The sequence below is a fragment of the Numida meleagris genome, chromosome Z, assembly GCF_002078875.1.
Source record: "Numida meleagris isolate 19003 breed g44 Domestic line chromosome Z, NumMel1.0, whole genome shotgun sequence".
In the NCBI taxonomy this organism is placed as follows: domain Eukaryota; kingdom Metazoa; phylum Chordata; class Aves; order Galliformes; family Numididae; genus Numida; species Numida meleagris.
Genome location: NC_034438.1, coordinates 16,035,319 through 16,059,806, shown reverse-complemented (window position 1 = coordinate 16,059,806; position 24,488 = coordinate 16,035,319). Strand labels below are relative to the sequence as shown.

General features: G+C 36.6%; 1 protein-coding gene across 1 annotated transcript in view; it reads right to left on the bottom strand.

Moving 5' to 3' along the window:
- Nucleotides 1-24,488, bottom strand: part of ITGA1 (integrin subunit alpha 1) — a 72,180-nt gene that overhangs the window by 23,988 nt on the left and 23,704 nt on the right. Inside the window, exons 2-12 of the mRNA XM_021380273.1 lie at nucleotides 21,750-21,870; nucleotides 18,898-19,010; nucleotides 17,846-17,934; nucleotides 17,641-17,755; nucleotides 16,856-16,983; nucleotides 10,126-10,274; nucleotides 8,015-8,165; nucleotides 6,833-6,998; nucleotides 3,639-3,712; nucleotides 2,023-2,167; nucleotides 801-943 (exon numbers count right to left, since the gene is read on the bottom strand). Coding sequence (XP_021235948.1) covers nucleotides 801-943; nucleotides 2,023-2,167; nucleotides 3,639-3,712; nucleotides 6,833-6,998; nucleotides 8,015-8,165; nucleotides 10,126-10,274; nucleotides 16,856-16,983; nucleotides 17,641-17,755; nucleotides 17,846-17,934; nucleotides 18,898-19,010; nucleotides 21,750-21,870 — 1,394 coding nt within the window. The remainder of the gene's footprint in view (nucleotides 1-800; nucleotides 944-2,022; nucleotides 2,168-3,638; nucleotides 3,713-6,832; nucleotides 6,999-8,014; nucleotides 8,166-10,125; nucleotides 10,275-16,855; nucleotides 16,984-17,640; nucleotides 17,756-17,845; nucleotides 17,935-18,897; nucleotides 19,011-21,749; nucleotides 21,871-24,488) is intronic.

Genomic DNA, 24,488 nt, shown 5'->3' with positions numbered 1-24,488 from the left:
CACCAGATCAGACTGCCCAGGGCCCCATCCAACCTGGCTTTGAATGTCTTCTGAATGCAACCTATTTTGGTGCCTCATCACTTTCTGAGTGAAAAAAACTCCCCCTAACATCTAATTTAAATCTCACCTCTTCCAGTTTAAAACCATTCTCCCTTGTCCTACCTATCTCCAAAGTGATAGATATATAGTCTAGGCACAAGGTGTGGGATGAATCTAACATTTCTTTACAGCTAAGCTAGACAGCCTTTGTTTCCTTTACACTCAACATGGAAAGTGGTCCTTTCTAGTGCTGGATACTGGCCTCAGATGGGCCAGATCACTCAAACCTTGAAATTGCCTGCATTCCTTTGTTGACTATGAAAGTATCCAAGACTGATAAGCTGAGAGGCAGATGGCAGCTGTAGAAGATGAAAATTATATAACATGATTTGTCCAGAACAAAGATTGTGCTGCAGCCTAGAAAGACTGGACTTGGCAGGTCTTTCAACTTGTTTAAGCATAATACTATACTACCATCTCTAATTATGTAACTAGATGTTACAATCTAGAGATGGCTGTAACCACTTTGACATCAGCAAAGGTTTACACATAGAGTAGATCTCCAAGAGTCTCTGACTACTCCCTGCTACATATTAGATGAGAGCATTTACCTAACTTTTGTTTCCCATCTTGTAATCTTTCTGATTATAACTTACAGTTCTATCTGGATCTTCTGTAACAAGAGTTTTCTCATTTGAAATCATTATTTCAATTTTTCATGCCATATTCCTCTCATATGTTAATCATGATTGCATACTTACCTGTTCTCCTTTTAACCTCTGAAGTACTTGCACCTCTCTTCCTTCCATTTTATAAATGATGACTTGACCAGTATGATTGTATCGTGGCTGCCCTGCTATGTACAGCACACCTCCAGGTGTCAATGCTGAATTTACAGTGTAGCCTAGGAAGCAGAAAAGAATTCATGACACAGTACACACAGAATGCATCAGAAATATTTGCTGTGATTCAGAGGCTTTCTAAGGCTTGGCTCTACAAGCAGATGCCTACTCTTAATTATGCTAAAGAAAAATAGCAGTGTCAAAAGGGATGAAGGTGTATTTGTCTGCAGGCTCAGAGTCATAAGCATCAGTGTATCATCAAATGTGTTCATAGGCTGGTAAGCCTAAACTTCAATAGAATTTTTTATAATGTACTATTTGCTATTATTAGGTAGTGCAAGAGGATGATGGTACAGGGGAAATAACCTGTGAATAGCTGGTTGAAAAGAACAGTTGTCATTGGCTGTCAAACCGATAGTGTCCTGTCTGATTCTGGAAGCATTTTGAATCTAGCTCCATTTAGTATTTGTGACAATTTAACAACTTGAGTGAAGACTAATAAGATTTGCGGATAAATAAAAATTGCAGTAAAGTTGCAAGTATTCTGGAGAATAGGCCTGAATTGAAGATATTAAAAAAAAAAGTTAATGGAATTCTGTAAATAAGGAAAAAATGTGTTTAGGGGAAAAGACTAAATTATTCTACTGGTGACTCTTCATCAGTGAAGATGTGGATTAAATGAGAGAAGGTACAAGAGAGCAAACAGAACCAGGAGGTGTAGAAAGATACCTGTCAAGATATAAAACATTATTATAAGGAGGATGGTGGTAAGCTCTTGATCTTGTCCAGCAAGTGAAAGAAGGCAGCTTAATTTTAAGTAAAGAAGATTGGATATTATATAAAGCTTTTTATGAAGGCAGAGAAAATTTTGAGAAGGGTGCAAGGGGAAACTTTGAGATCTCTGAACAAATTGGAGATCTCTACTGGAGAAAAGTCCAGGTACAATTAGGGCTACAAGTGTTTGGACTTGCTTTTCGATTGATTGCTTTTTAAAGAACAACAACAAAAAAATCATACAACAGACATGTCATACATTATAAATTTCCCCAGACTCACAGAAAGTAAGATAATAGAAATATTTGTAAAAGAGACGTATGAGAGTGTTTATAAAAAATATTACAATATGGGCTAATTTTCTTACCTAGATAGGCCGCAAGGGGTTCATTTTTTTCTGAATGCCTGTCGCGAAAAGTGTCATTACTTGGTATTGAAACAGCACTGTCCTTCACCATGACCACTGTGCCATTCCAGTCATATGCTCCAACTGCTCCAAGCATAACCCAATCCTTGTATAGAGAAAAACAAAAAGCCTATTCTCTATGTGAATCTTTTTTAGACTTTCATTCATCACAGTACTTAGCTGGGCAATGCTTTCTGCATGCACACCAGATTTAGCCCTGCTTTTCTGAATATACTATAGCCCCCCAATTAGAGGATGTCTCACACTCTTTGATAAAAACATAAACAATTAAAAAAACATTGACCACTAAAAAAGAGTGACAGATTGAAATACAGCTCCTGCAATTTTAGCCCATCATGACACACAAGATAGAAAGATGAAATAGATTTAGCAAAGCTAGTCAGATAGTATATCTAAATGCTGTCTGCAGATGAACTTTTAGGAAGTTGAAATGTTCTGTGCTGACTTGTATTTAAAAAGCGTCTTTTGTCAAGGATAAATGCTCTGCCTGAAGGCATGAATGTCATCTTCTAAGTAGAAGAGACATCAGATACCCTGAGTCTGTCAACACAATAAGGACTGAGGACCCACTTCTGAAGTTCTGATGACAGCAGTTCAGTTTTATGGTAACTTCAATCATATGCTCTACCAAATAGATAATCTTATAGGATAAGACCTGTATGTTAGGTGAAGTACAGCATTTGAAGGATAATGTACAATTTCATAGCGCACAGAGTGAAAATGGGTGCAGACTATTTCTGCAGTAAAGAATTTATGTTAAATCCTACTGAAGGTCTTCTATTCTTTGTTTTGCCAGTGATATGCTGAGTTGTATACAAAGCTGTACAGAAGGATTTCCTACATATGTCAGTTTGTCTTGGATCACTCAAAGTCTGCTCAGTTCAATTACTTTCCTATTGTGCTCTTTTCAACTATCACTACTTTCTCACATCTTTAAAGTCTAACTCTTTCCGGTTCTTTGATCTCATGCTAAATTTACATTTCATTTGTGTACATCAAGCATGGGTATTTTCTGATTTTCAAAAATAAATAACATATGCAGGGAGTGATTTCTTCTACTAACAAATATTCCCAGGGATTTTGACATCCCGTTTCATAAGTGTTTACCCCCTGAGAATTGAAGTATTCAATATATTAACAGAGCTAACCGTGTGTTAGCTAATAATTCAGACCATATCCATTACAGAAATATTCATTACATACATATCTTCTGCCTAAATTTCATCAAAACAATACAATAACATTTTTATATGTTAATATTTATAGGGAACGGTTTTATAGTTAACATATTATAGAATATTTCCCTGGTAGAAAAGTACTATAGGAGCATTACATTTAGAATTAGTGTGAATAAGACACTTATTCTCTCCCATTGTTTAAAATCCTTCTTCACGGACATTTTACAAAATACTAGACTAAAGGAAATTTGGAAATATCCAACAGCAAACAAGGAACAGGGCTGCAGAAACAATTCTGGATGCTCATTCAAAATTTGTACCATTACCAACCAAAATCTACTTTGTAAACTAACTTCTCTTTTCAGACAGCTTGTTTACCTGGGAGTAATGAGCACTGAAACCAGCTTGTGACATTTCCATTTCAAATGAGGCTGCTTGTTGGTCTGTCGTTGCTATTAAAAAAAAAAAAAAAGAAGTCTGAATAGCGTAATGAAAATGCTTGCATGATAGTAAAGGATAACATAATTAACTAGACTATTCTGTGAACATAGCTTGCAACAGATTTTCACAATAAATACAGAAATTAAGATTTGTGTTAAATGCTACCATTAAGTGAAAGAAACTATTTCCATTTTAAGATCATGTCTCACAACTTGTCCAAGTAATACTTCTGGGCTAAAACTGAGATTTGACCTCAGGCTCATGTTAAATATGTTTGGAATGTTTGATTAATATGGTTAAGCCATTTTCCACTTGAGCTAAGTGAACAATAAAACATATCCATGTAACCCCAGCCTCGTATTCAAGCAACTAAAAATTTGTAGGCAGCTGGTAGAACTTTAAATGAAAAACATTTGATGTTTGTATGAACCTTTGTTAAAAACAACATAGGAAAATCTCAACCATCCAAGATTCATAAGTTTTAGGGAAGGGCTTGGGAACAATAATTCTTCCCAGAAATTCAAATGGAAATGTTTCTATTTCTCTTCAGTGGCTGAATAAAAAAGGAATCGTGATTTAGTACTATTGTCAATATCTTTTCAGGTAGTCACATGCTACTTACTAAACTGGTGGGCCTTCAGTAGGGTGCTTTGCTCTCAGGTATATAAGCATAATGAGTTAGGTAACTATATTCTGCATATTGATTCCTTATTGAGAGCACGACATGGTAATAGGCAGCAGAAAGGAACTATGATATCTGTTCTGAGGGTTGTCCAGGAAGAACTGCTAATTTGATACCAGCTGAGTACTGAGGCAAAATTCAAACAGAGAGGAAGAGACCAAGGCATAGCAAGCTATGGCTGCATGAATTTCAGGTATCAGGACTACTAAATAATACTGAACTTCTGCTACTCAGCAGCTAAACCACAACGACTGCTCACTTGTGCATGTCTTTGCTAATTGATGGGATTTATGACTAGCCATAGTAAGCAGACGTGATCTCAAACACAAAATGTTCAACATACAAACATGGGCCAGCATGTTTCACAAGAAGTAGCTGCTTTGCTAAGTCTGAAAAAAATTTGGTTCTTTTTGAGTATAAAGATTTTAAGTTACCCATTTTCTGGTAAACAATATTTTTCAGTGACAGCATTAATCATGCAACAAAGGATGCTCATTAATGAGCTGAGAAAGACAGGAATCTCAAAGCTTCAGGCAGAAGACAATGCCAGTACTGTCAATATGTGCACTTCTGAATTCTGCTTAGATAATGGCCCCCACTTTAACTTTCCATTGAGTTTCAAACTGCCAAGCATCTAATAAAGGATGTTTTGTGAAAAAACATTTGTGCCTGCCTACAGATTGGATAAATCATAAAAATGCTGTTAAGCATGCCATGAGACACAGAGGCATATGAAAAAGATTATGTGTAAAAATCCACTGGCTGTCAAGTGTGAGTTTTCGTTGGATTTCATTACTCAACTCTCTCTGAATTCTCATTTCCAGTATTTTTTAAAGACAAAGAAAACAAAATGAAAACAAGACATCTACAAGAGGAAAAATATAAAATGAACTCCTTCAGTAGCAGGAGGCTAATAAAGCATTCCCTCATCAACAGAAAGTTAAGGCCAGCATAGTTTACTCCGCTATTTGCACAGGCTGGGGTTTCATGTGGTAGCCAGGCTACCTAATGGCTACTGACTGCTGAAAGGGACAAGGAGGAGCATAGCAAAGTGACACTGTCTTTTCTGGTATCATCTGGTTGTTCAGTGGGTTGAACTATACTGTGAATCCTTGAATTTGATTACTCAAAGTGTACGGATGTCCATAAACTCAGTGTTTTCATGTCTTATATCCTTTATCCTGTCATGGACCAGTAAAGCAGTTTATTAAATTACCATTAACATTTCATTATACATAACAGGGGTGATTAACAGATTTTATTCTAATAATAAAAGACAATGATTTTTCTAATGTCTCAAAAACTGATGGCTAAGCTTTCAACATCTCTTTGAATAACTGTTTTGTAGGAGAAAGTGTATTCTTCCTATCAAACATAAACTTAACAAAAGAGCTTCTATTCCCTGAACTTTAAAGTACTTAATAAACTTCATTAAGCTAAACTTTGGACTTTAGAGAGATTAAATTCATCTCAAGTAAATTTGTTTTATAAATGAGGAAATAAAATCCTCCGGAAAGGAAAAAGATAAGAATATACAAAATGGAAAAAAAAAATATTTAGTAGCAGTCAATGGAAGATAGAAATATTTAACTCACACTAAATGATACACTAAAAAAATACCTAAATGTCCAAGAAACATTAACTCATATTTAAAGATCTTTAAAATAATCTCTCATATTTGTATTTTTTTCTTAACATTCAACTCAACATTATCTTTTGTTCCAGCTATAAACTACACTATTGTAACTATTTGGAGAGCTGGAATGTTGAAAAAAATAAGCCCAAACAGATGGATGTTATCTTTGTATGACACTAAGCCCTTCAGAGTTGGCCACTGTAATTTATAACTAATAAACTTCAATCTTCTATTACCAGCACCGTACTTGAAACAGAGTTGGATGGTGTTGCCTAATTTGGATGGAGAATGTGAGCAGACATTAAGAGATGACCTTTCTCTGCTAAAATCTTACAATCACAAACATTTCCAACGGAAAAAATATATCTTGCCAAGTCTATATACTAAATTCACATTAACTTGTACAACAAACTATTACACTATAGTTAATAACTAACCATAGAGAATTTAAAGGCAAAGGCAGACAAACACACGATCATGGGGCAGTCTAGGACATGCTCTTGCAACACTTTTACATAAGGGAAGGTGAATTCTAGTTCACCCAGGGTGTAAAATGGTAATGGTTACTACAGTGACCCTTCTTACCCTTCTAGGCTACTGTCTCCATCTGCTCTAATCCATCTGAACATAATTCAAATTATTATCCATGTTTTTGATGTGTACTGTAAAATATCTTTATGATCAGCTGAAAAAATACTTGCATAATGCATTTTAAGCAGCACAATACATTGCAGAGGAAGACAAAAGCAAGTGGACTTGTATGTGCTTCAGTAGTAATGCAGACATAAAGTAAAATTTTAAATTATGTCCTACCTTCAAGGGCAAATATTCTCTCTCCAAGTGCTTCAACAATAGTTACAAGAGCCAATTCATCTGAGACATTGAAGAAATGCTTTTCAGTAGGCTTACTGGCAATTGATTTTATTTCTTCTACAAATTTCTCAGTACTTAAATTTCCTCTGCTGTAGCTGCCAAGAATCTAAAGAGCATTTAAAAAAGATTGAAAAAAAAAGAGTCAAGGTTATGTTTTAAATCCTGTTTCTAAAGGTACCTTTGAGGCAGGTTGTCAGAAAATATTGGAAAATCATATCCAACCTTCATTGCTCTATTAAAACCTCCCTCGGATTTATAGTTTCAATTGATTAAAAGCCATTCTTTTGTAACTAGAACAGAAATGTATGAGAGCTCTTTTTTTTTTTTTTTTTTTTTCTGAAAGCATCAACAGTAGCAAGCAAAACAACCGTATGGTGTAATAGTGTAATATCTACTATCTTCAACTGCTTTCAGTATTTGAAATTATTTAGTCTGTACTCAGAACCAGAGAAAATTATAAAACAAGTTGCTTTTGCTCAGAAAAAAAAAGAGAGAGATAGGAGCAGAGACAACCCAGTGTACCTTAAAAGTTAATGAGAGAAAACAGATGATTCCAGTATAGAATACTGAATATTTGTATAGAATACAAATATAGCAGAGGCTACACCAAATCTATCATTAATTTTTCTGTATCACTCTGTATGAGTGAGCTTCCATCATATTCATCCTCTCATTCAGCTACTGAGATTGCTCAACATGAAAATGACAACTTTAGTATCCCAGCACACAGTACACCCACAATACACCTTTGCTGTTTTTGTTTCTCTCTAAGTGGATAGTGTGTCTATAGAAACTGCTCAGATTTGAACTAATGCGCTTTGTTCACTATTTCTTTTAAAAAGACAGATTAGATTTTATACTGCCCCTCAAACTCTTTCTCTCCTTTATCTTCACAAAAACAAAGAAACAAACCAACCAAAATCAAACCCTGTCAGACAGTTTTTTCTTACATGCTTTAAAGTTAGAAAACAAAATGTTATTTTAGCTTCATTTTTTTTTTTTAACTCTCTGAAATGATCATATTTCCATCAAGATTCAGTGACATGAACTTTTAAAACAGACATTTGGAAGGTGAAATATGCTTTTAAGATTTCTACTTTTTTCCCATTATGTTTCACTTACAGCAATAGCAAATCTCTGAATGTTTTCATCTTCACACTTATCAATCACTTCTTTTAATCTGTAGTTGTCGTGTGATTCCCCATCAGTCACAATAACCATTACTTTTTGTACTCCTCTTCGTGCACCATTAGCCTCAGTAAATGCCTCTTCCCTAAAGGGAGTATAAAGGGTTTGGAAAAAGGCAAAGTCAACATTTAGCGCATGCATTATTTTCACTTAGTCAACCCTGATATAAAATGCTTTACATTAACTAGGAAACAGGAAAAAGAAATAAAAATTAACCAGGAACTAATACAAACAGGAACAATTGAAATTTAGATGACAGTTTACAGACAAAGAGCTTCACAAGGATTCTTTCAGTGGTGACAGAAGAAAAGCACAGTGTTGGATGGTGAATAATTATTTTCCTAACTAAATAAACTGTCACCTTAAAACAGTTTTGGCAGCTTAAAAAATAAAACACAACATCAATCAACACCTCTCCCCCAAAATCCACATACAAAGAAATCTATTTCCACACTAAAGCAGAGCTTTGAGTGGTCAAGGTATTTCTTCAGTTACCAGCACACATCTACAGGATGTTGTAGACATGGCAGAAGTAGGCTCCCAGTGAGTGATGGCATGTGTGGGTGACTCAATGAATACCACAGATGCAGAAAGGAACACTGAGGTTTCGGGTGGTGCTCATGCAGGCTGGGCATGACATGGTTCTGCATGGAACCAGAAAAGCAAAGGCTGGATTAGGGTTCTGGAGAAGACAGAAGGAAGCAAGGCTTCCTCTTTTTAGAAAAATATCACCAAGCTTTAAGACTTCCCAGACGAATAAAAGCTAAGATTCACCTCAGATGACAGCCAGAAATGGAAGTTAGGAAGGACTGCAAGAGCTGAGGAATCTTTGTCGATACTTCCTGTATATACAAGCCAGTGATGTTTTGTGGTGCACAGGGACTTTCTGAACCACATGCAGTTTCTCAGAATTTGCTAACTGATTCTGCTTCCATGAACTTGCTTGGGCTCACTTAAGTCCCCACTGGTATCTAAGTATTCCTCTAATATTACTTGTGAATAAGTAACAATGTTGTTGGTTTTAAGATGTAGTATCAACAAACCAGATACTTAAATAGTTAATCAGTAAGATGTTGCACATTTAAATTAGGTGAATATTTGGGAAGGGAGACATGTTTTTCATGGTTATGCTGTTATGCTAGAAGAAGTAGAAGAGAAAAAATATGAAAGGCTTAGCAACACAGATCATTGTTATACTTGTGTGTATCAATACAGTCCATTCTTAGGTAATCTTTTGTGCTAGAGCCATCTCTGAGTGTGATCACACAGCACGTGCAGGACAATCAGGGCATCAGGCCTAGACAGCATGGATTCATAAAAGGCAGGTCCTGCTTGACCAATCCAATCTCTTTCTATTACCAGGTGACCCACCTAGGGGGGTAAAGCAGGCCCAGAGGAGGACAACAAGGATGATCAGAGGGCTGGAGCACATCTCCTGTGAAGACATGTTGAGGGAGCTGGACTTGTTCAGTCTTGTGAACAGAAGGCTTGGGGGAGGCCTTAATGCAGACTTTTATTGCTTAAAGGTAGTCTATAGGGTAGAATCAGATGGTCTTTAAGGACCGTTCAAACCCAAACTGTTCTAAGATTCAATGAGTTTTTAATTTCCCAGTGCTCTAGAAGATTTAAAGCCTTCTGATATAAAGTTTCCAGACTTGCTGACAAATGTGGACTTAAATCCTACAATAACATTAACCTCAGAAGAAAAAAATTAAAACTAAAAATTCTATCTTTCCCCATTTCCTCTGAAATACTTAATTTCACTGTTCCTACCTAATCTGTGTGGACATCCAAGTCCTTCAATTGCCTTTGCTTAGGACTACAACCTTGTTCCATGTGTTTTCTCTTTCCCATTTCCTCCATTCAAGAAACAGCTGCCTTTTCAGTGTGCCACATATAACTGTCATAGAGGTCGGACAGAGTCTTTTTATCCAGCCTTTCCTCAAATCTCATTTATCAAGCTAAAATGAAGTCAGCCACATCCTATTTTGGTACCTGTTTAAACTTATTTCTGTCATATTCAGGAAAATATTTTGTGAACTTACCTTGCTGTATCTATTCCAAGGGCTGTCATAGTTTGTGTGCCACCCCTCTGACGTATTCTCAAGGCTGCAGCCATCACTTCTTCTGTTGTTGAGTAAGTGTTCAGGTAAAATTCGTGGACTACAGTCTGCCCATACTGAACAATTCCAACCTGAAATACACCATTCATACTAAAAATCAAGTACCATTAAATAAAGTAGCTGTGTTTCTTGCAGGGAGGTAAATGCTCATCTGTACCTAAAGCCAGGAAAAAAAATAAACTTCATATCTTTCACCCAAATATGAAGTACCTATAAACATTTGAACAAGACAAACTAGAAAACAGTTAACGTCAAGGAAATCTTTTCAAGTTTCTATGTTGTTTCTTTATTAAAAATAGGAGCAAAGTAAAATGCAGGCTCAACTCCTTGTTCTTCCTGACACAGCGTAATCTGAAATGCAGATCTGCTCACTTCTAAGACAAGGCACCCAGTGCCTTAACAAGCAGTCACAACTTTTCAAAAGAGATTTCCTTGAAAAATATGTGTCTGTATTTCACATGTAACTCCTCATTCTATCCAAACATACTGCTCCATAAACCAGTAGGATAGTTACCCTACATGCAGCCTAGAAACAACATTCTATTGACAAATTTAGACCCTTGGGGTTGAGAGGGACACCTAAGAACCCGTATCTTTATGAAGACAATAGGACATAACCATTACCACAAGAGCAGGTAAGCCAAAGTAATACCCCTGACAAATGCCAGAGGGGAGAACACAAAATGGTGGCTCCTGGAATGGGGAAATGATGGAAAGACTCAAAACAACCCAATCATGCTGAATTGAAAACAAACCACAAATGCTTGAGGGAACCTGCTGCAAAAACAAAATGTATAACAAAAAGAAGATAAGCAATATCTGTAAATATTAATTAATTTCCCTCGTTCATTTCTGTCACTTTTAATGTTTTGGCAGGTACTTGACAGCTTTTACTGGGAAGAATCCACACAATGTTCCATTAGCATATTTCAATTTTATGTTACACATAGCAATTTATAGGTATCATTTAGGATGATGCAGTATTACATGGCACATTTATTCTCACTCATCTATTTTTAAAAGCACTCTAGCATGTAGATACTAAGCATCATATTATTTTAGATGTGGCTTAGTATTTACTTTGCAATTGCTTTGTAAATGTTTTCTGAGGTACTTTCATAGCCTCTCAGACCATGCATAATGTTTGATTGCTGGCATTCATTTCTTTTATCTAAACAAAAAGGGTGACTTGTAGTAGGAGAGTGTATTTTGTCAAATACTTGGTACTAGACATTGATATCATGATCATTATGAAACACTATCTACATAAAATTACAGAAGTGTAATGCAAAATCTATCCCACTTCCTGTTACCCTTTGAAAATGCAATCTAATCTGGAAGAACCTATGCAATTTCCAAGCAAGGACAAGTTTCACCTTTTTCTGATGTTTTAAATCTCTCTCAGAGACATGCGCTCCTCCACCTGCAGCCAAGGGTATGCAGAGGCTGCACCTTCTCCTGGGCAGCATGGCATTAATTCTGCACAGGGCTTACACAGTTGGCTGGGCACACACTCTATTACTGCTTGCAGCAGTCTTATGGCTCCAGATGAAGAATCTTACGTATCTGATGCTAAATACAAAAATTTTAACCCTTTCTCTCTAAGGCAACGATTTTGTGGCATCTATCTCTGAAAGAGACACTGAGACAACATGCTGTGGCTGTTTCTGTTCTGTAGATAATACTACTTTCATGACTGAGTTTTCTTTCTTCTCTTCCATTTTTTTATGGTAGCAGCCAACAAACTATTTCTAATAATTATTATTATTTTGCTAATGATTATTAGCAAATAATTTGACTCCTTCATACAACCCAATCTGAACAGGATGCTGCTGATCACTGTAAGAGATTATTCTTTTTTGCACCTTTGTCTCACAGCTTGCTGAGGAGCACAAATGGACAAGCCCAGGCAAGTCCTGGTCAAAGTTGGAAAAATCTTTTGTCTGAAGATTTGCAGGTCAGGGGCAAGGAGAAAGAGATAAGTAGCAGCTTAATGGCTGGGAAATGGACTTTTGTATGGGCTCATCTCGAGGGAGATAGCCATCTCAGGGGTGCTGCACATGACTCTTACCTAAGCGCCTAGGAATGACACGATTTAGGATAAAAATGGGACCTACAACCAAGAGAGGTGAGGTCTCTAACATCAGATTCCTCGTGCCGTGCTACCTGCCTGCTGCTGGATTCTCCTGGGACTGCTACCCGCTTGCTGCCTGTTACTCCTGGACTTCCTGCTTGCTGCCTAAGGACAGCTGCTCTGCTGCTGCCTTCTCCTGTGCTCCTGCTCCTGTATCAGCCTCGGACCATCAGAACGTTGTGCAACGGGACGCTGCTCGATCTTTGGTGGTGACTATCCCTGCTTCACATCATTCTTGCTCTTTCCTATCTTTCCTATCGCCCGCTTTCCCTTCCCCATCACCCTAATTCATAATAATTGCCGGCCTTCCCTTCTCCAACTCCCTGATTGCCTAGGATCTGTAATAAACTGGTCGGACCAACATTTGAACAGTTGTTTCTTAATCTCACGTCGGGTATACATATATCAAAGAACCTCCTCTCACTCTGATAATCGGAGCGAGACAATCATTTAATAAGATTACTGTTAACTGATGAAAAACAACAGGTTTTCATCATACTTGGCCTTTTGGATCTGGAGGAATGCCTCAGTTATTTCAGGACCATGCACAAGAAACACAGCCAGAGACTTCTGTATGCCAGTGAGACTGCACTTGTGGATCCAGGCTCCCGCACTGAGGATTTCATTGACATCAGGGGTTAAATCAACCACTGACTTCTGCCAAGATCACGGTAATAAATACCTGCCCATCTTTCACTGTTCTAGAGAGCCATGCTGATGTTGTCTTTTTCCTAAAAAAGACACTGACTTGTCTCATTTCCTACTTGAAAGGAAGCACTGTCCATGATCACAGCAAGTAAACATTTTGAGCATTTCCTTCTCAGGAAGTGAATAGGAAGAACATCTGAGTCTGGAGAACTGCTCTGTGTTGCAGAGCTTGTTAATCAGGAAGGAAAAGGGGCATGTGGTTATCTTATGGGATACAATTGTTCTGTGAGACCCTTCCTTAGCAGTAGCATTGAAAACACTAGTCATCATGTTCTATGTATTTCATGGCATCATTGATAAGCCACACCTCACAAAGGGTAACATAACTTCTCAGAATCCACAAAACAGTGCTAGACTGCATATCCTGGTCTCCTGTAGGATGATAAATTAAAGTTCAACTTTTAAAATTAGAGTTTTATTATATGAGAGTGATGAAGGTTTGCAGTTTTGTCTTCTTTTAATCTAATAGAAAACCACTGGTGAAACACCTACGCAAGTGCAAATATACCAGTATGTGATAATAAACATCTTCAAACTGCATAACTTCAGCAATCATAATTTAAATTCACTAATGAGTTTAAATCTGGAAATTGCAATAGTATTATACTGAAGAACATGAATTCTGCTCCACTCCAGAAAAACCTACATTCTTCCCAGCATTATTGACCATAAACACCGTTTTAATTCCTACGTTTATGTTCCCTACTCTAGCATACAATAGATTTTATATTATACAAGGGAATAATTCTTTAACTGTCTCCAGTTCCTATGAAAAAAGCATTGTAAGAGGGAACAGGCAAGTGAAGACTGCTCCACTTTGGGACAAAACAATCCAGATGACAATAACTTACTGTTGTTCTTTCTGTTAGTGAACACAACCTCTTTCTTGGAAAGCATATTCTGGCTTTCCTAATCAATTACTAAACTGTGTTGCACATGAGAATTATATGATGGGATTTACACTAGAGGGATGTAGGAAGTACAACCAAAACCAGATACAATTTCTTTGGTCTACCATGCTCAAAAAGAGTCAGACACAAACTACTTTTAAGTCACTGAAGGTGTCTTTCTCCATTCTAATTTTTTATTTAAAGCTTCTTTAAAACACTTCTGTTCTTCTGGATATAAGGTACTACATGGCACAATTTATTATTGCAGTGATACAGTCCCTTTGGAGATATAATAAGGAACAGGCCAAGTACCTACGGATAGCTATTTCATGTATTAATGGAGAAAAAAACCATGTTTTAAAATTCCTGAGTGCCATTACAGTATAGCTTTTAAGTTGGAACTGAGAATATCAAAGTATTTTTTTAATATTCTTCTATTAGAAGCCTGCTCATATATGAAGGATTAAAAAACACATTTTGAAATTAAAAAAAAAATAGTCGTCTCTGTAGAATTTAAAAGAGAAAAATAAAGTATTTCTTTGCAGTTGTATTTAAATGTGGAATAAGGCAGAGTGAAATATCTTTGTCCTTGTATTATTTTTCTCATTTAATCCATATTCCATTTTCTCTTCTTTGTGGTCACTATTTTTTTACAACTTCTATCCCCAAGCTCATGATATGCAGCTTAACCATCAGTATGGCATTATTTTTTAGAGAATGGAAAGAGGAAAGGAGGGAAGTATTTCTGAAAAATATTATACTAAATTTTGTCTTTTTGCATCTGAATCTTCTAGCTTTCACTTTCAAATATGCCAAATGGGATACTGAGGAATATCTCTTCTGACTTGCCACAACCCTAATGACTATTGTTCAAGGACGGGGTAAATGAGAGTGAAAAATAATTCTTCTAAGTTGGTAATCAAAACATAGTTTTGAACAAGTCACACCCAAGCTAACAAGCTAATCTGTAATCACTTCATTCCTTTCCTGTATGAGAAGAAAACAATCTGAAGTCAGTAAAAGTACACTGGATTTCAATGAGCTCAAAATTCCTGGGAAAATGAACATGGGAAAAAATGGTTAAAACAGACAAAGTAAACAACTGCTCTCTTATTTCTATTTAGTGTTCCTAGATGAAGGGGAAGAAACCAGCCTGCTCTACTCTTTCTCCTCTTCTCTATTCAACGATTATTTAAATACAGCCTCTGAGAAAGGAGACAGCATGGGTGGAAGAAACAGAATAAAATTCCTACTGCCTGTGGCTACAACTGCGTTCTTAGATAGGGAGCTGGGAGGAAAGGAGAGGGCGAGCTAGGATAGAATTCTGAGGAGGAAGGGAGGGGGAAAGGTAACAAGTTCCCCCCCAATCCCTTATATATTTGCCTTCCATTTTTCAATTCTTTTCAATCTTTCTCTTCCTTTTCCCATTCTTAGCTGCCACTCAAATGTTTCAGCTCTTTAGTAACCAGATGCCAAAGCTGACATTCTTGAGTGAATAAGCATATGTGTGAGAAGAAAGGGTAGCTATGCTAAAACGTGGAAAGAATGGATTTTGTAGGTGGAGATAGCTGGCTGCTGGAACGCGAGCAGGAGACCAGCAAGAGGACCTTTTGTGCAGGACAAAGCAGGAATCCAAAACCAAGCAGAACAGAGGTGTGGCAATGTAAAAATTTTAGAATCTCAGGGTGAGGAACAGGGTGAGGGTGCAGTATCATTAATTGCCCTACGTACCGTCCCCATGAGACCCTTTGGGCACAAGGCAGTAATGATTTTCACACAGCCATTGATCAGTACTGGGAAGTCTAGCTTTAAGCATTTTCCCAAGATGCTAGGTGTGCTTGAGTAATCACCACTTTAGGGACCAGGATTTTTTTTTCCCCTCTGTTAAATCTGACAGTGTTTTTCCCTCTTCCCCACACTATCTGGGAAAGCAGCATGTATAAAATAACAGGACACAATTGTAAAGGTGACAGTTTATACACAATTTACCAGCTAGCATTCAGCACAGCCAACGGGGAACTTAGATGTTAACCCTATTAACTTGGAAAATGAAAGAGATACTGTCTGTAGACAGTTGTATCCTTTACACCTACAGGACCTAACCTGAAGTAGTAAAAAGATTGAGTATTGGCCTACAGCATGTCAAATATCATAGAAAATCCTAAAAAATCCTTTATTTTAGGAGGAAAGAGAAGGACAAGTGACAGGAGGTTCTTGTCAAGCAACCTTTCAGTGTTAAAATCAGTTTGCCCCTTCTTCACGTTATGCTCAAATTGCTGTTTGCATACTCTATTGAGAAGACTGTGAAACATTTCAGGCCCTCAACTGCAGTAATTGGTTGCAGATCCATGAATTCTGATGAAACTACTTGGATTTACTGCAGCTGGGAATTTGGGCCTCTGTTTAAGAATAAATGAGGCTTCTGCCATTAGTAACATGCAGCTTAACAGCCATTTGTTAATTGTGATTTCAAATGTATATGCTTGGTGCTTCACCGCACAAAATCTGGAACATTAGTCCAGACATCTTACAATCAAGGGTCTGAACCATGAATGTCTGTCTTAGAGGATCAGAAATGTCTTTTGTGCTACAAAGACAAGAAGTGTCTGTGGAAAGGAAGGAAGTAGGAAAGGACAAATCTCAAACTGCCTCACTTAAGACGCTTAACTTCTGTCAGTCAGTTAGAAAACTGGTCTCTTCAGGCAGCCTGAATAGTAAGGGAAGAGAGTACCTCCCTAACATAACTATTTAGCAGCACAGATGGACTTAGTTGTGGTTTTCAGCTGCTTTGTTCTGGTACTCCACTGCAGTATGGTCTTATAATTATAAAGGATTCCACAGATGATGCTCTCATCTAATTTCCTGTGAATTCTTTTCTCTGTTCCACAGTTAAACACCAATAAAATGTCTATTATTTTACCTGTGTTTGCTGAGGACCTATATCCATGTTTCTCAGGAGACTGTTTAGGAAATCTGTGACGCTCTCCCATGGATAAATACTATTGGACCCATCAAGGACTATGACAATGTCCAACTGGGTTTTACACTCTGCAACATAGATTGCAACATTAATAAGAATTGATTTACACAAGGTTCAAATACATACTTGCAGCTACAGTTACTTTTATGATGTAGTAATAAACATACGTCCCTCTGTAGTGAGGCTGAGCTGACATACTTGATGCAAACTGTCATTTAGCAACTTTTCCATGGTATTTTATGTGGTTTGGTATTCCTTTGAACAGCAAAGCACTTTCTTGCAAACAGATATTTAAGAATGGGGTTAGAAGAATATTTACCGGTGAGCCTGCCTCATTAAATATTTATCAATTCCTCTCAGATATTCCAGAGGACCAGGCCTTTAAGATTTTTGCATTACTAAATTGGGTTTGTATTAAGTCTTAACAACATGCTGTCATTGTTTAAAGAGAGTCTTTTGGCCTTAAGTAAAAAACATAAGTAACTATTTTTAGCAGCTGTGTTTGGATGTTACATAGCCCTCTAATAATTGTTTATACCAAGATAAACTCCAAAATTAGCAAGAATTTAGGTTATATACCGACAATGAAAACATTTACTTAACTTGGTAATGCTACTTGCTAAGGAAAGGAGTTCATACTTTTTGGTATGCCTGTGTGTATACATTCTTCTTGTTTGGCACTTCGTATTTTCAGACACACAAGAGAATTCCTGTGGCATGCATACCTTGTACAGATGGAGCAATCGCTTCCACAGTTTCAAAAGTGGAGCTGACATTGGAGCAAACTCCAGTTGTGTAATGCAAACGCCCACATTTATAAGCATAGAGCGGTCCACATGCCTTTAAAAGATGAAAAAGGGTGAAATGTTTTGTATGGTACCTAAGGAAAACACAGACTTCTTTTGAAATTGCCAAAAAGTTCTTTCTTACCAGAAAGCCTCCTTTCGGGTTAGTGACTAAGGTTGTTCCAAGAGTCATGTTTTCTTTTACCTCCATGACGTTAGGCACTGAAGTAGCATCTATAAATAGATTAAAATGTTAAGTATTTGAGAATGTGAAAACAAAATGTTAAAGTATATATCTGCTACCATACGGCTTCCAGCTTCTAAAATAAAACACAGACTGACACTGATTCCATCAAATATTTTAACACCCCTTCATCCTCCTCTTTCAGTTGCAAAGAACAAGAAAAAATTCTTAGACTGGCTTTTGTCCCAGAAAATTTGTCTGTGTTGCTGTCTCAAATAGTTTTCTTTAACTACAAAAATAATAAAGTAAAAATAACAGCACAGTAAAAGCAAGACATTACTGTTCACACAGTTTTGTTAAATAGAACACAAACATTCGTTTTTTTTTTACCTTGTCTTGCCATAAATGAATTATAGCTTTTATGTTTGCTATTTTTTTTTTAACATTACTGATCTTAAGATTGTCAAGGGAAAAGAAAAAATTAAAAAATAGGGTGATAGGCATATTTAGGAGAATTCATATCAAGAAGAAATCTCTTTCTGTCTGCAATGAGTATCATTTGACACAAGGCAAAGCAAAGGATGAATATTTACCTGCAGCTTACTTAGGCACTTCAGCCAGGCTCTTACTAGTTAGGTGCTTATCAAAATCTTACTGAATAGGCAATAGGAAGGCTCTCATTGGCTCCAGGGAGCTTTGGAAAGGGTAGCCCATGAATCTATGCTCCCTGGCCTTTCTGCCAGAACTGCCAAACCACAGTCAATCAGTGCCAGTCATAACAATATTTGGATAACACAGGCAATGCCCATTCTAGAAGTATCAGCATGTTTTCCAAAGGGCAATGAGAAGTTTTAAAATAAAAATATTTTTGATATTACAAACACGACTTCCTTCACATTTACTTCTGGAGTCCTAAGTAAATTTTCTTTATAAAAATAACTTTAACAGCTATTTTCTTAAATAACACTCTCACGATTTGAACCTCAACATATCAGCTTCATTTGCTTTCATACCTGGTAAATTCAGCTTTATGCAGGGGGATTGGTTTTCCCTTCCTACAGGGCATTTGTACACATCTCCTGTTCTTTTCTCAGGCTGGCCAACTAATGGAGAACCAATAAGTACCCTGCAAATGAAATATGTTATCTGAAATTTTGTCTTCCACTAGATGCATGAAAATTGGCAAATAAAATTTACTTACAGAACACACCTGCAGCAAGGTCTTCACAAAGAGTATAGGATGGAAAGTAAGAAAATTGTCTAATATTGCTCATTCAGACAAAATAAATAACAGCTCTTCTGCCTCCTCTGTAAAAAGAGACATGGAAAGGAAATATCCCTATACACCAAATATAAATATAAATAGTATAAGTGGGTGGATTAAACATATTAAGTAGTATGGAAGGAAAATATGTTTGTTTTGCACCATTCTTGATTTTTAATATATTTCAGGAGAAAAATTTCAGTGCTGAGCAGGGATCAAATTCAAAAGGAGAGGCTCACAAGCACCAAGTAGAATGTGAGTCAGCATTTCAAAATACATCGCATATGGCTTTTTATTCTGTGCAATTAAAAAAAGAAGATTATACGATCAAAAATCTCTATTATTGTACAGTATTTTGTAAGCACTAAAAATTAACATTCACTCCTAAATTCATTTTTTTTCTGGCAGAAAATGCTGTTTAGAGATGGACAGCAGTCTTGTTCTCACATCTGCATTAGCTACACTACCCAGTGAATGACTGAATCCATTAAGTGTAAGGAAGAACTCAAGTAAAATTAGAAGTCACAGCACATGATGGAAACAGAAACCCTGCCATTAAGAGTAATAGTTAAGTAAGATTTACTCCTGGACGCAGAGGTGATTATGAATAGTTACTGAGAGAACTAATTCTGCCTTTAATCATAAATCAATGATTCCAGGCAGAAGGTATTTGAACAGAATGACATAACAGGTAAGACATCGCCTAAGGATTAAAAAGAGGCAGAAAGAAGAATTCAAACCCAGGACACCACCCAGCTTCCAAATGAACATACTGAAACTGCTCATTTTGATCCAGTAAAATTTTTTAACATTTAAAAGCAAATTAAATGGTCTGAGTACATTCTGAATCTGACTGATCTTTCAAGTTGTAAAAAGTACACTACAGCACACACGAAAACTTAGAAGTATGAACAACAACCTCTTGTGCATCTTTGACTTTCATTTAACTGTAGAAAAGCTGAGTGCGCTTGACATCACACAAGAGGTGATCAATCTCAGTAGGATGAAGCCCACATGTTGTGCTTTTTTCAGAAAATGGAAGAGCCCTGTGAACTGAGGTAAGTGGTTTGAAAAGTCACTTCATCTGTTTGCCCAGTGGACTCTTCTTTTTCTTTGAGAAACACCTGTAATCAGGTTTAGAGAACATCTGCTTCTGTTGAAAAACTCTACCTGTGGTATCTAGGTAGTGTTATAGCATTTGACAAAGCACCACAAAAGCTTTGCATGTTTAAGCTACCAGCATGCAGATTTCTTGCTCAGTATGTTGTTACACTGCAGAAGCTGAAAGCTTGAAAATTCAGCAGCAACTTGGGAGTTTAATGCTCAGAGATGCTGACACAGGACACAGGTTTAGATAGTGGTATTCCTTCAGCCTAGGGGAGAGTAGCAACTTCTGGCTTATATAGCTTTTGCACATGCAAGGTTTCAGGACTGTCTGTAACAATATTACTTACTGTACAAAATACCCACTTCTAGAATGGACACCATTTCCTAAAGGTCTAAATTAGCTCAAAAATGGATGCTATTTGTCTTTCGTTATCTGAATGCAGATGGGTATTTAAACATCCTGCAACAAAGAAGGTCAAGAACTAGCACTTTCAAAAGCAAGCTTTGTGATTTCGTTTTAGTGAGCACTTCCCATGCTGGGCAGACTCAGAACCGAGCAGACCTGGTGCCTGAAGAAAGGACCCGCTGAGGCACTGCGGAGCAGCATGACCTGGCTGTCAAGCGGCCATATGTCCTTCGTCCCAGGCTGCCAGCAGGAGTCCCTGGGGTTTATCAAGAATGTCAGATTGCTGGCGAAGGTTGTGGAAAAACAGAGAAATCAGCTAACAGCAATGCAGACCTCGGGGTTCCCAAACCTTTCGCCATTCAATGGCTATTTCAGTCCTCCAGCCCCATGATTCAATTGTGATGTTCATTCTTATGAGGGAAGAGTGTAAGCTGTTTATCAAAAGACTGAGGAGTAATGATATCAGTAAGCACACCAAAATGAAACTTATAATTCAGGACAATTGTAACAAGGAAACAGCAGGTTAAGAAGGCAGCACCAAGTCTCAAATGCCAATATATTACCAACTGCAAGATTTAATTAGGCCTCCAAAAGAGAAGCTAAGAATTGTATTACTAAACATTTTGACCCATAAACCTTCTCACCACTCCCATCAGAAACCCAGTTCAGATAACCACTGACAGAACACTTTAGGAAAGAATATGTAAAACAGGTTAGGTGTAGCAGGAGCAATTTCACTGGTGATACACGAATACAGGAGAAGATGAACCATTATTTCATTTGGCAAATGGAGGAAAGAAGGCTCAGACAGAACAGAAAGTTCAGTACTAGCAAGGAGTGAATCTATCCAATTTGTGAACTCATTTCTGTCTTTGAGGAAATCACCAAAGATATAAAATTGGATTTGGCTCTTTTTCACCCAAACTTTGCAGGCTTCTTTATGACTGTTCATCAGTTTAAGAAATCCAGCTAAGACTGACAGAAAGAGATCCTGTTTAAATATTGGGCGTATTTAGAAATCATAGTATAGAACTTGAGTCACTGAATATCTGATAATTTGGAGTTTTAAATTAAGAAAAGCCGCTTACCATTTTCCTTCCTCATTTTCATACTGTTGAACTGTGTACCCAAACATGTCTTCAAGAGGCCCGCTGAAGGTCATTGCATTTTTCACATCAACATTGGAAGCGCTGATGAGGTGAAAGAGAGCTAAAAAAAAAAAAAAAAAGTAGCAATATGCATGTAAACCAAGACTGTAAGATAATAAGGTTCAGTTTCTGAGGGTAAATGACAAGGGTTGAAAATGGCATTTTAAGCATATCTACCATAGCTGGTAAGAGACTTAAAATGTACTTTCTCACACATACATACAGAGCTATATTCGGAGATGGAGTCTGCAGCCAAAACCTGTATGCTATTCTGAAAAGTTAAAATTTCTGAATTACTAATCAACATTCCCACTTCTACATGAAAATTATGTTTTCTATCTTTTCTTATATTCTTAATTTCTAACAGTGACTTATTCCATCCTTGTTCTGCTGAAGTCAATTTCTAATCATAAACATTCATCTGCAGAGCGGTGTGTTTAATACAGAAGAACCAAAACTTAGTTGAATTCATAGAACATCAAGACTAGTTGCTAAACACAATCATATACAGTTTTCATCTGAAATAGTTTCATGATCATTTGCTGAAATTTAACAGTTAAATAAAAATATCAAAATCCATAATGCTTGCTGTATGTCAAACCAAATAATTCTCAGTTACTAAAATACTTCTGTTACTCATTACTGAGATGATGATATTCTCATAGAAAGATTGTTACTATAATTAAGCTCCCAAATGGTCAATACTAATCTGTCTCAGCATTTTATTTCCTGCTTTATGCTGTATCACAAAAAGACTATTTATCATTTAGTAGCATTTCTAGTTTCACTGGACAGCAGAAAAACTTTATTTTGTGTTATTTCAGCTTAATTTCCTCCAATCAGAGTCACAAAATACAAAGTAGTGAACATACTAAAACAAAGCTTACTTTTATTCTTCTGAAAAGATTAAGTAAAAGCAATGGGAAAAAAAAATCATGGCTGACAGTCTGATGGGAAAGAATTTGCCAGAAAAGTAACTCATGCTTCTTCTGTCTTCACTAACCATTAAAGTATACTTTTGAAAAACGCTGCTATTTCTCTTTATGTGCAAGGGATATTTTCCTCCCTCTCTCTTGGTCATCAAAATGTAACTAAATCAATAAAACATCCCTTTAAAAATTAGTGATTTTATCACTGGCTTAAATGTTTTTAATTACATTTTCAGAATAAATGTAATTGCTATTTTTTTTAACGCAATGAGTAGAATGAGGACATTATAACATAGACTCTCAATTTACTTCTTAGACAATTAAATAGTTCCAACAAGATTGTCTGCTGCAGTGTCTATACATCACATAACCTTCACATCATTCTGCCGACAGAAGAGTTTCTTCACAACAATGCAGTGCAGACAACTATTGTGATTTTTACAGTGTACTCATTATACACATAGTCCCTGAAGTTTTCTGAATCTGTTATGTGACCCACTCAGTGTTTTTAATTTAAAAGAATATATATTCCTTTTTTATATTCCAGTATAACCAAGTTTGAAAATGTGAAATGCTAAACAAGCAGACTAGAAGACAAAAATAAAATGCCAGCTATTTGCTACTAACTTCCCAAAGCCTCAAAATTCTGATAGAGGTCAAATCAGTACCATAGAAACAATAATAGTTCTTAAGAAGTAGAGTTAGCTAGGAGGGGTCAGACTGGTCAGAAATACATAGGAGGAGACTCCACAGAGCAGGGAACATACCTGTAGACTTCATTGACAAAGTACATTTTGTATGCTAAATGCTATATATTCAATGGATAACTAAGTTAATGGAAGATCAAACCATAGTTTACAAACCATATAGGAAGAGCATCTGGTTCAGAAAATCTAGAAATATTGAGAGAATGGAAGAACACACAGGAGGAACAGCTCTCTTTTCTCTCTGTATATCAACTTGCATTTACTCCTGAAGATATGAGACTACGCTAAAGACTTGATTTGATCCAGTAGGGCTATCATTTTCATCTCAATTTACAACTTCAATTTAGCTAGAAATCAGATTTTCTGAAGTTTGATTTTGTGTACACATTGTCTGGCTTATTTTCCTGTGCAAACATACTGCAAGACATCCTGTGGCTTCCATGTTCATCATAATATATAACGAGCACACTGGATAAGTGTGCAAACAGCAAAAAGAAAAGTGGAGTTTGCAGTGATTGTTGTTACACTGCCAACTAACAATAACTTCACCTTAATGGTTTTCATGTTTTGTTTCATTTTTCAGTGCAATGTTGTACACAAATTGGCAATACACGGTATTAAAAAACTGAAACTGAGACGGTGAAAATGATGCTTTACAAGCATTACATAATGCACATACATGTTTAACAATATTTAGTTTGCGATTTCTGTCTAAGTTGTATACATTCCCAGCTGGTTCAAGAAAACTGGTGTAGGAAAAGTAAAAAACTACTGACAGAAGCAGTGGAAAAAGAAAAAGAACTTGGAGAAAATCTTGAGAGCTAGAAGGAATGAGAAAAAAAATGCACACTTTTTGAGGCATATAGCACTAGGCTACATACATAGTCACAATCATTGTAGGTAAATTAAGATTTTGATTGATTGATGTGTTAACAGAATGACTAAGAAGGCAGGTCAAAGTACAGATCAGAAATGCACAATATAAATGTTTATCAATGGATAAAACTGAAGTTTAAGCTTCTATGTTCTCATTTTATAACAAA